We start from the raw sequence: 11671 nt of genomic DNA, 5'->3' as shown, positions 1-11671 counted from the left end.
TAACTTTCTTATTTAATTATTAAATATATGCTTGAAAATCATTAAATTTCTCTCAGATATATAGATATATTATTCAATTTTGCTAGTTTTATAAATTTAATATCTATATTTAGGCTTTAATTAATTATTAAATTAATTATGACGTCATCATGATTTGACCCCGGTTCGACCTCGATTCGACCTCAAAAACCTTGAACCTCTCCCTTTTATGATTCAATGAATGGTCCGGGTTTGAAAACCTTGAAATATTTTTAGAAAAAACTCCCTCTTCGATCCACTATTTCTAGTGAATCTTAGATTTTCCTTTAGGATTTTCTATGTGTTTTGAAAAAGTACCATGTATGGCTTTTTATAGTGAGAAAATGGGGGTTTAAAACGGCTCATAGATGATGTGGGACTCATTCCAAACCTCAACTTTAATGCAAAAAGCTTGTCTTTCATAGTGAATCTTAGATTTTCCTTTAGGATTTTCTATGTGTTTTGAAAAAGTACCATGTATGGCTTTTTATAGTGAGAAAATGGGGGTTTAAAACGGCTCATAGATGATGTGGGACTCATTCCAAACCTCAGCTTTAATGCAAAAAGCTTGTCTTTCATAGTTTCTGGAACCCTAGTATGCGTACGCATACGCATGTCTACATACGCATGCCCTAGGGTTTTGTGGCCTTATTTTCAAAAAATAGATTTATTTAGCTCATAAAAGAGTTATATTTTCCATAAAAACCTTCTTCAAGTCAAATTAAGTTTGATCGGGCCCAAACCAACCTTAGGTGTTAGAGTTTCACCATCATTGGGGAACAGAGGCCCGAGTTGAATGGGGTACAAAATGCGATGTCTACAAGTTCAAAAAATAACAAGAATTCCTATATACTATTTCTCTCATGGGTAACACATAATTAAAACTATTATAGGAAAGTTCATGAACACTAAAAATTTGTAAGTATTTAATTGACCAAATTACACTATTGGTCCCTAAAGTTTGCTTGCTGGGTGATATTAGTTCCTCAAGTTTCAAATGAGATTGTTGGTTCCTCAAGTTTAAAAAATGAGTTCAATTGATCCTTTTGTTAATGGCAGTTAGTTTCAATGCCCACATTACTAACGGAACAATTATATGGCAAATTTTGAGTGACATGACATAAATTTTAATATTAAAAATTTATAAACTATTGCTAACTCGTTAAATAACCCATGAGCCGTGAGAAAATCACTCAACCCATTTTATGACCCCGTAAACAAATTGGTATTCCCAAATCAAAATCAAACTTGAGAAGAGAGAGACAATCCCAAATCAGTGTCTTCCTTCACTCTCCTGACCACTGTCCTCCTCCCTTGCGAGTCACAACCCACTCCTCTCACACCAATATGAAACCTGCGCTTGCAATGGAAGAAACTTCTGGGTACACGCGGGCTTGGACCATTTTTACACCAATAACTACTAATAGTCACTAAAATTGGCCACAAAGAAAGATAACACACGTCAACGTGGTTTTTAATTAGACTAGAGGCCTCAAACAAATGAAAGAATGTCACAAGGATGAGTTGTTTGGTATACAGTCCTTTCAAATTTGTTTTACAACCTTAATCGAACAATTAACATTGACATCTAGAAATTAAAGTGGCGATGTTGTATATAGATTTCATGAATGGGTATTGCCAGGGGAGGAGAACGGCAGAGGACTTATTTGGGGTATTGTTTCTCTCTTTCATGTTTTTCCGATTTAAGCATGATTAGGGAATATCCATTTATTAACGGATCAAAAATTGGGTTGGGTGATTTTTTAAAGGGTTAGTTTCTTTAATGAGTCAGCAATGAGTTTTAATAATAATTTTAAAATATTAAAATTGATGTCATGTCATTCAAAATTTGTTATGTCATTATTCTTTTACCCACGTAGGCACTGAATAACAAAATGACCAATTGCACTTATTTTTGGAACTTAAGGGACTAATAGCATTCATTTGAAACTTAAGGGACTAATAACTCTCAAAAAGCAAACTTTAAGATCCAAGAATGTAGGCTGATAGGCTTCAGATTTGTATCTCATAATTTTTTTTTTTTTATAAATCAAGTGAAATTACCAAAATCATTAGCTAATGCTAGGAAATAATGAGTGCTATTGTGAAAGGGTGTGGCATAACCTCCCAAATATCACAATGTAATAGATAAAAAGTTGACTTTGTAGTACTTAACTAATTAGAAAAATAAGTCTTGAAAACTTAGCTTGAGGGCACACATTGATATAAAAATCCAAATACAAATTACTATTAGAATATTGTTTACCAAGAGAGGATTTACGTGCATGAGATGGATGGTCTAGTCATATTAATGCTAGAGACTAAATCCATCAGTATTATTGATATAAAATACATAAGCGTTAAACGAAGATTCATAGAGATATAGGCCACATCTTTCATCGTCCAGTGCAATTGTTGTATTCAGTTATCAATCCTGAAAAATGAAATAATTGTTAAAAATATGCCAACATCAATAATTTTTCGCACAAAGATTAAGTTATAAGAAATAGAAAAGAAATTATATAGAGTTAGGTTGGAGGCAATGTAATAATTCCAACATGTAGATGGGAGCTAAGTTCCTATTATTATATGCTAGTGGGATATATGGAAGATAAAAATGATGAAGATTATACCATGTGATTTGTTGCAATATTATCAATTATTCAAGAACTAGGTAACGAAGAAAAATTATCGAAAACGAAACATATACTAAATTAACAAGGACATCAACACCTACTTGTATTTGGATGATGTTAGATTATGTTCCAGTTAACAAGAAGCCTAGTTGGGCCTACTATAGACTATAGTTACTATACTCTATGTTATATTGCTGTATTTGTGTATTGGTAGTTGTAGATTCTGTTTATATATAAATAGGTCTCATCTATATATTTGATATTCATTCAATAATATACTCAATTTCAAAAATTAATTTGATGGTATTGTTTAGTTAATTTGATGGTACTGTTCATGTGCGAAATTGGGAAAATTTTGAAACTAAGTATAATTTCATATTTGTAGAAGTTGTTGCAACAGTATTGTTGTTAAAAGAATCACCTTTTGATTTGAAATGGGGGCTAGTAACAAGGGTGGCATTTTTCAGAAACTCATGTAGCCTGTAGCACTCATCATCTGTGTGTCCATTTTCTTGTAATATTTGCAAAAAAGAGAAGCACTGAAGGACGTATTAATGATAGATCGAGCAGAAGGGGAAATGTTGTCATTGATTTAAGAAGAGACTAAAAAAAAAAAAGGGTGCATCGAGTCTCTTCTTGAATTAAAAGAAAGAATGCATGTAACAACAAATAACAAAAGGTTTTAAAATTTGACTAAAAAAAAAAAAAAACACATAGTGTTGTTCAAACCCATCAAGAAGTGAATTAGAAGCGCTTACTTAATCTTGCTATTCATTAAAGTTGTACTAGTTTTTACTAAAGTTATCAATTCTTTTCCAATGATCGTTTTGGTTCGTCCATTAGAACGAATTTTGTTGTTACCGGTATATAATAATAATAATAATAATAATAAAAATAATGCTTTGTTAGAGAGAGAAACCAAGAGAAAGCTCTCTCTCTCTCTCTTACATTCGATTTTGATCTAGTGTGTGGTGGTCTACACAGTGGCGACCCGAAGACCCGCTTCCACCCTGATGCTCAATGCTCTTGATTGGAACTTGTGAAATAATGCTTTAGTGGTTCCTAATCTAAAACTGTGTTGACGGAGGTGATGATGATGGTGACAAGGAGGACAGTGGGTGATGTCGTGATTGAGTTACTTCGAAATCTGAAACCCAAGCTCAGATCTGTTGGGTTCTGATGGTGAATCGGTGACGCTATGACTAGTAGTTGTGTTTGGGTATTTTGACATCTGGTAGTGGTGGTGATTCTAAAGATAATAGTGGTTTGACATGGAAACGGCACAAAAGTTTTGTACGAAACAAGTTTGGCCTGTACTTCTTTCAGTTCGGTGTTGCATGATTATAGAGATAGTTGACGTTTTAAAAGGTACTATTAATATCCTTTTCAAGCTAATTTGGAAGGTACAAATTTTCGAAGAAAATCGGTTATAAGAATAATTCTTAAGTACTCTTAAAGAATCTTAAAGAATGAGGAATGGTATTTCTTCCGCTCACATTGATAATAGATTCACCCAATCATAAACGTAAGAGAAAAAAATATTCTTTTTCCGTACTTTGAAAATACTTAAAAATTTTCCATGATAGCAATATTTGACATTGGTGTTGACAATTTATTTAGCAGATTATTTTGTTGGCACAAATCCAAAGAGGAAGGTTAGCAGAATATAGCTTAGGCCGAGGAAGAAAGCCATCAACAAAAGCCCAAATGTATTTGGAAACTAGAGACTAGAGCCATGGTCATAGCTCAAAACAAAGTGACACACCTTTCACTAGTTAGGCAATGTAAAATAAGAACATTTCCTAGGTTATTGAAATGACGAAGAATATTAGAGCTTTTAAGAGAGATGGAATAATTACTTCTAGAAGGAAAATTCTAAAAAGATATGGAGCTTCTTAAAGTAAGACGTCCTCAACGTTTAAGTCCTTCCAATCATCTTTACTCTTTTCAAGATCATAGTCTAATTAAGGAATTTTGGATATTTCATGATTAGGATGATCTTATCAATCTAGTGTGTATAATTTCATATTTTGATGAACTTTGAGTTTTAGGGTTAGACTATTAACTATAAGATATTCATAACTTGATTTTTAAACTGGATTAGTAAGCCAATTAGCCTTAAACATGATCTTAACCTGGAAATTTGGTAAACTAATCTTCTTTTTTTTTTTTTTGAGAAACTTGGTAAACTAATCATATATTAGGATTCTACATGAAAACTCAATGGGAATTTGATTTGATTCATAAAAAGAAGTTGTAATAAATAAAAGAGAAAATAATGATGGCAAAGCCGTGAAGGTATGGAGGAGAATTAAGGAAGAGAAAGAAAACTCTGAAAAGGGAAGGTAAGGAAGTAGTAGAAATGTTGAAGAGAAGAGACAACCGCTCTTGAACTTAAGACTCTGCATCACGTGTTTGATCTAGCAATCTTGGACAATTGTTTTGACCGGGAAAGGAAATCTTGAAAAATTTAAAAATCAAGAGAAATTAGGGTTTCTCATTAAACTCACTTGTAGGCCACATGTTTGGTGGGTTTGGTGTGGCTCATCTAATGGCCCAACCAGCTCTGAGAAAGGTTCATTATGGTCCACTCGCTCAAACAAGACTAATGGACCTTATGTTGGGACAATTCAGACTTGATCATGTAACTTTTAAAATATTAGAAACTTTAAAATTAAAAATTTGGTGATTTAATTTGAACATGCTCTTACATTGTTTTGTCCTCTTGCACGTGAGACATCATCCTGATTTGTCTCCATTGTTCTTCAATCATTATCTGTAAATTTTGTTGAACCTGACCGAGAGAAGTAAATTAAATTTATCACATCAACAAGGAATGCAAAATTAACCTTACATTAAGAAGCTAAGTATGGCTAGTCCATTAAAATAATTAGCAAGAAAAGTTCTATGAATTCATGATTAACATCACATTAAGAGGAGACAAAATGATCGTGCTATCTGTGAGAGAGAGGGGAGTGTAGAAATAACCACCACTATAGGTGTTGGAGAGAGCACTTTCTATTAAATATTTTTTAACTTGTGGAAGAAAGAGACGAACTGTGAGCATATGGACCACACCGAGAACTTATTAATTGCTGAGAGAGAGAGAGAGAGAGTGTAAAACAAAATAGTAATGAAGCAAAGAGGCATTAGTTAAGAGCAATATGTAAAAATAAGGTGCAGAGGCACAATTTTCATGCTGCTACCGTTAACATTTAGTTTACAAAATCATGAATGGAAATCAGGCTACACCTCTAATTGTTCATGAAGACGCTTCTCAACTTCAAGTTGCAACTGCAATGTCTCCTGAATTTTCATGCTACTGCGAGACAGGTCAACAAGTGGTATAAGACACAGAGAATAAAGTGCATGCGTGAGCAGTTAGTGCAGAAAATAATTCAAAGAAAGAGGAATAAGTTAATGGTAATATTATAAAGACAAGACTACTTTAAATATGTTGTCTAGCACTTAATCAAGAACTTTACATTTTCACATGGAGTTGGGGATTGCCATCTGCACTAGCTCTTCTCTTAGGCATTTCTGCAATACAAACATACAGTGATATCAAAGTTTACCAGTAAACTAGCTAGATCAAATTACTTTGATTTGAAAAGAAACAAGCAGACACGATTAGTTTGAGAAGTGTTTTGACCAAGAAAATTAAAATTGAGAGAATCAAAGTAGAACATAATTTTGTGATCTCATCTAGGAAAACTATCAAAAATAGAACAAGAAAACTTGATTGGTTAACCATGTGTGCGGTGTCACAATCATGTCCAATATAATTTTCTAACACACATATAGTGGGTATTTTAAAGAGTTCGGTAGAGTCCTTTGTTTCAAGATCCTTCCAATAGAAGATTCATCAATAAAAAATGAGTACTTAACAAAATAATTTGAAATTTCATGTTTTTATTTTATTTTATTTTAGTCTTTCATGCTTGATTTTGTTTCATATTATTAGTCTTTAACATTTCAAAATTTTCATTTTGACCTTTCATGTTTGATTTAGTTTTTCTATTTGCATTATTTATGTTTCAAAATTTTCATTTTTTATAAAGGGCCAAACATAAAATTGAATCAAACATAAAGGATTAAAATGAAAGTCTTTATTGTAAAGGGCTAAAATAAAAACAGCATTAGACTTTAAGGGCCCAAGTGTATTTTATTCTATATTCTTCTAAGAATCTTTTTCTCTCCCATGTGAGAGGGTATATAGACCAAACCCCTTGTTTATCAAAAAAACCCTTTAAAAGCTGAGTGTGTCTTTTTTTATAAAGAAAATAGTTTGGGGTTTCTTAAATCTTACCCATAAAAGAATATAGCCTTGGTCCTACAAGAAATAAGTTCTGAAATCTTATATGATATATATATATATATATATATATATATATAGACCATCCTAAGGGTTTTAAAATTTCATTTTGGTTCCTCAAAGTTCAAAGGGTCTCTAATGTAAGATCACTCTGACCTATACTTCAGAGAGTTTTTTGCATTTTTGTTTTCCCCTATTTATTACTGAAACAAGCAAAGGATAGAAGAAAGACTTCAGCAGCATGTATTTCATAACAATTATTATAGAGATGCAACATGAAATAGCAATCAGTGAAGTGTCCCATTTTTACGTTAACGCTTCATAAACTTCGATGAAGACCTCACAGTAAAATATTGAAGATGTCCAATTGTTAGTCGGAAAACAATAAAACATAGAAATATTATAAGTTTCCACATTGAAAAACAGAACTAGAAATTTAACAAGATATACCATCTACAGACTCTGTCCCAGACAGTGTGGTTCGATATTTCTGCAATACAAATGCAAAAGAAATTTGAAAGAATAAAATTTTCAGATATATATTTGCAAAAGCATAATACAAACTCGGTTTCAAAATGACATCAAGTTCTTAAAGAACTAACTTAATACCTGTAAATGACTTTTCACATGAAAAATGGTCAATAAATTTGTTTCCATCAGCTTCAGTATAGCTTTTGGTGTTGCCTCTGTGATTATGTATAAACAAAAATCAATATATCATAGGTCTTTTTCTTTTCTTTCGTACTTATTTTTTTTTAATCAACAAAGCTTTATCCAATTACTTACTCTCAGGACCACCAAGGCGCTCAACACACTTCACGAATTGATTGTGAAGGTCTGGAGTCCATCTGATTCGTTTTTTAAGTGTTGGAGCTGGCCTTGATGATGCACTGTGGCAAACCTGTTTGGAAATAACAAAGAAAAAATCAATAAAATTTCATGTATATATGTGTGTGTGTGAGAGAGAGTTGAAATTTTAGAATGGAACACAAGAGATTACTTTGAGACCCTGATTGGCATATGAAGAAAGCGAAAATTGCCTCCTGACAAAGGCAGCACTGTCAACACCAAGCAACATGTTCTGGTCATGTGGAAAACGATTGCTTCTACATGTATTGTTGCGTGGAACATTTGACTTATCCGAAGAAGAATATAAGTGGGATTTTACAAGTGACTGCAAGGAGTCCCTGAAGTCAAGGTTTGACCCAGCTGCTTGCTCAGCTGAATCGGTTAAGGAAAAGTTTTTCTCAGAAGATTGACACGACAAGACGTCTGAATCAAAACTGGGAAACTGGGATATTGCCAAAGGAGAATTGCCAAATTGTTGGTCTCGAGAGGATGCCAAAGGAGAATTGCCAAATTGTTGTTGAAAACCCATGATCTGAAAGGCTGAGCTTATTGATCCAAAGGGATTGGTCGTGGTGGAGTTGGATAATTTAGGAGGCTCAAAGTTAAGCTGTTGTGTTACTTCCCTCATGGCTGGAGTCTGAACTCCCATGTTTAAGGGTGGATCAGTGCAAAATAGTTGGGAAGAATCGAACATGGTTTTATGGAAACCAATTTTGTTTGTTTTCACACAAGATTGCAACTTGCACATTGAATATTTCAAAATGAGTCACTAAATCAAATGCCCCCACATTGAAAGTTACCCATTTTGTTGACTAATATTTATCCCTTTTTCTAGGTCCATTTTAAATTAGGAAAAGGCATGCGCATGTAATTAGTCCTGAATTTGGCCCCCGTGGCCACTCTATTAAGTTACACTAATCGTTTTCTCAAAAAAAAAAAAATTACACTAATCGACATACAACTTTATAAGGTAAAAAGGCTTCAAGTTCTTTTCCACGTTTGTTTTTCCACTTTTTAACAGACTTGAGTGAGTTTGGTAATCTTCAATGAAGAAGATTAATGCCATGGTTTTGATTAAATACTGTTTTCTGAGTCACTTCGCACTCCTAGACTGCAGGATGACCAATTCACCCGTGACATGTTATCAAGAACCCACTAAAGATTGGACCATATTCCATGTAATTTCCACAAGATGGAAAACCATATATATATATATAGTTTATTCATCAAAAAAAAAGAAAGATTATATATAGTTTAAAAGAATTTTGAATTGGGAGGAAAGAGACTACCTTTAGACCCTGATTTGCCTCAGAAGGAAATGAAAGTTTCCTCCTGACTTTGGTAGTATTCTGACCCCACAGCAGCTTCCGGTCATGTGGAAAAAGCTTACTTCCATTGTTGCATAAAAGTTTATTTGAGTTCACTGATAAAGAATAGAATTGAATCAATTTATTGCTGCATAAAAGTGAGGTTATTGCACGAGTAAACTACAAGGAAAGTCAGAGTTGGTGCGGCCTTTCTCACCTGATTCAGTTGAAGAAGATTGAGAAGATTGTGACGCCAAAGGAGAATTGCCCACTTGATTCTCTTGTTGTTGAAAACCCATGTAACTCTTAGTTTCTTGAAAATCTGAGGCTAGTGATGGAGTCAGAACTCCCATCTTAAGGGGCGTTTCTGTGCAATATAGGGAAGAATCTTCCATGTTTCTTTGGATTATTGTTTGGAAAAATATATATATGAGCTTATAAAACTACCAATTTTTATATTCTGCATAAATTTCAGCCAGTGCCTTCGTCTCTATCAGGTTAATCTTGTGCGATAACACCAACACTGTTTCTAAATATATATATATATATATATATATTATCTGTTTTCAATCGATTTTAAATTAGAAAATGACACCATGCATTTCATAATTAATGTGCACGTATATACCCTGGTATTGTCTCTACATTCGACGCGGCCGCCTTATTCTATAATTTGCACTAAGACGGTGCTGTATTCTAAAGCTCAGTTCGATTAATTATATATAGGTTTTTTTTTTAATAATCAATTATATATAGTTATTATATGTAACTTATAAGACCTTTGCCTCAAAAAATTTATAAAAAAAAAAAAAAAAAAAGTTATAAGACCTTAGCCATGAAAGAGAATAGCAGAAGCAGAGGGAAATGCCTACCATTGACCGAGTTTCGATGATCTTTCTTGATATTATCTCAAATTCAATTTCAGGATATTACCTCGTGGAAACCAATGTCCCTAAATAATCATTTACTAGAAAATTGTTTTAAAATTTCAAGGTTTGAAATTTACTGAAATTTTTATGAGAAATGCTAACGAATACCGTTAGGATATTGGTTAATAATTCATTTAAAAAAAGTTTTAATAGAAAAAGAAAAAAAATATATTTTGACATCTTCTGTCCCACTTTTCCTGCTCCACTTTATGCTCCACTAATAAAAACTTGCCACATGTTCATCTAATTAATTAATTACTATCATTAATTAGTAATGGTAGTATTAATAAGTCAATAATAGTAGTATTTAATTAGTTAGGTGAACATGTGACAAGTTTTTATTGGTAGAGTATAGAGTGGAGCAGAAAAAGTGGGACAGAAGATTTGGACTCGTTAACCAATGCCCTAAAGGCACTAGTTAGGATGATCCATTTTTTATTTATAAAGTATATGAATATGAGAATGCGCGTGGTTAATAAATTAGTTGTATTTATGAATTATTTTTATCAGCTTTGATTGTGACATCGTGTCACACGTTAGTTTAACCCATAGTTTAGATAATAGGGATGTAAATGACATTTGCTTACCCTTTTTTTTATTTTTTTGAGAAAACCAAATTGTTTAAGAGGAAGATTTATCCATCTTAATTGACTGGGGGTTGACAATGCCTTAATAATTAAGATAACTTCCACAAAGTATAATGGATATAAAAACTTAACAAGGAATGCAAACAGAAGAATGAAAAAACTCACTTGCAATATTAATAGATGAATAAGTTTATTGAACTCCACTCCAAATCCCAAAAAAAAAAATAAATAAATAAAAAAATTAATTAAATTAATGGACTCCACGAGTAACATTGACTAAAATTTGTTGAGGTATCTATTGAGTTCATAGTGTTAGGTTGGCAAACCTTAAACAAATCGATGGTCTTGTAAATTTCTTTGAGCTGTATTTGAAGTCCAAGACGTGTGCCCTTGAGTGCTCAGGAAATTTTAAAAGAATTAATCTCGACGTATGGCTGATTAATTAATTAGATCTTGACACATAGGCCACTTAAGTCAATCAAAACGGAATCATGCAACGGAATCCTGATTCAATCCAAATCATCATCCAAGCTTCTATGGCTTCGTGAATTCCAAGCCAAGGTATAAAAGGAGGCCTACATAATCTGATTAAAGATTTTGGAGAGCCGTGTATTGCACACCTAGGGTTAGGGTTAACCAAGTTCTCATAAAGCATCACCTAGTGATCAAGGTTTGAAGATTAATCAAGATTCGGTAATCAATTTGAAGTTTCTGCAATTGGAACACAATCAAGCTACAATGAAAGAGCTTCAAGAGGTTCTTGAAGTTTTGAGCAGAGATTTCATGTTGAATAAAATCCACTATATGTGAGTCCATGATTTTGGAGCTGCATGGAGTCACATCAATCAGTCTACATGATGCAGCAATAGATTTAGGATTATATCTATTGTAAAACTTCAATTTTATTTGGTGGATCTGTTAACTTGAGGTTGATGGATAAACCATCAGAGAGTTTTTCCCATCTAGGGTTTTCTCCTCATCACCACATTGCGTGTCTCATTTATTTTTTGCTATTCATTATTTGTGATAT

At 32.9% G+C, this 11671-nt stretch overlaps 1 protein-coding gene across 5 annotated transcripts; it reads right to left on the bottom strand.

Annotated features, from left to right (window-relative positions):
- Window positions 1–2194: 2194 nt before the first annotated feature.
- On the bottom strand, window positions 2195–9557 carry LOC126692927 (myb family transcription factor PHL5-like). Of its 5 annotated transcripts, XM_050388738.1 has the most exons (10): window positions 9343–9557; window positions 9108–9241; window positions 7756–7870; window positions 7579–7655; window positions 7420–7459; window positions 6140–6194; window positions 5907–5976; window positions 5366–5448; window positions 3076–3193; window positions 2195–2452 (listed from the first exon to the last, which is right to left on the bottom strand). In XM_050388738.1, exons 1-9 carry the CDS (start codon window positions 9518–9520, stop codon window positions 3118–3120), a joined length of 828 nt encoding a protein of 275 aa, XP_050244695.1. In that variant the 5' UTR covers window positions 9521–9557; the 3' UTR covers window positions 2195–2452; window positions 3076–3117. The 5 variants fall into 5 exon arrangements, 4 of the variants coding, with proteins under 4 accessions (XP_050244695.1, XP_050244693.1, XP_050244692.1 ...); XR_007645137.1 differs by lacking the exons at window positions 9108–9241; window positions 9343–9557 and adding an exon at window positions 7970–8585 and having other exon boundaries at window positions 3076–3165; XM_050388736.1 differs by lacking the exons at window positions 9108–9241; window positions 9343–9557 and adding an exon at window positions 7970–8589 and having other exon boundaries at window positions 5907–5973.
- Window positions 9558–11671: the final 2114 nt, after the last annotated feature.

Source organism: Quercus robur, chromosome 7 (genome assembly GCF_932294415.1).
Source record: "Quercus robur chromosome 7, dhQueRobu3.1, whole genome shotgun sequence".
In the NCBI taxonomy this organism is placed as follows: Eukaryota; Viridiplantae; Streptophyta; class Magnoliopsida; order Fagales; family Fagaceae; genus Quercus; species Quercus robur.
This window is presented reverse-complemented; position numbering and strand designations above follow the sequence as displayed.

Coding starts and splice junctions, on each gene's coding strand:
- LOC126692927 (XM_050388735.1), bottom strand. CDS start 8,566: ATGTGCAAGTTGCAATCTTGTGTGAAAACAAACAAAATTGGTTTCCAT. Junction 7,871..7,969: donor ATGCCAATCAGGGTCTCAAA/GTAATCTCTTGT, acceptor ATTTCCAAACAG/GTTTGCCACAGTGCATCATC. Junction 7,460..7,578: donor ATGTGAAAAGTCATTTACAG/GTATTAAGTTAG, acceptor TTTGTATTGCAG/AAATATCGAACCACACTGTC.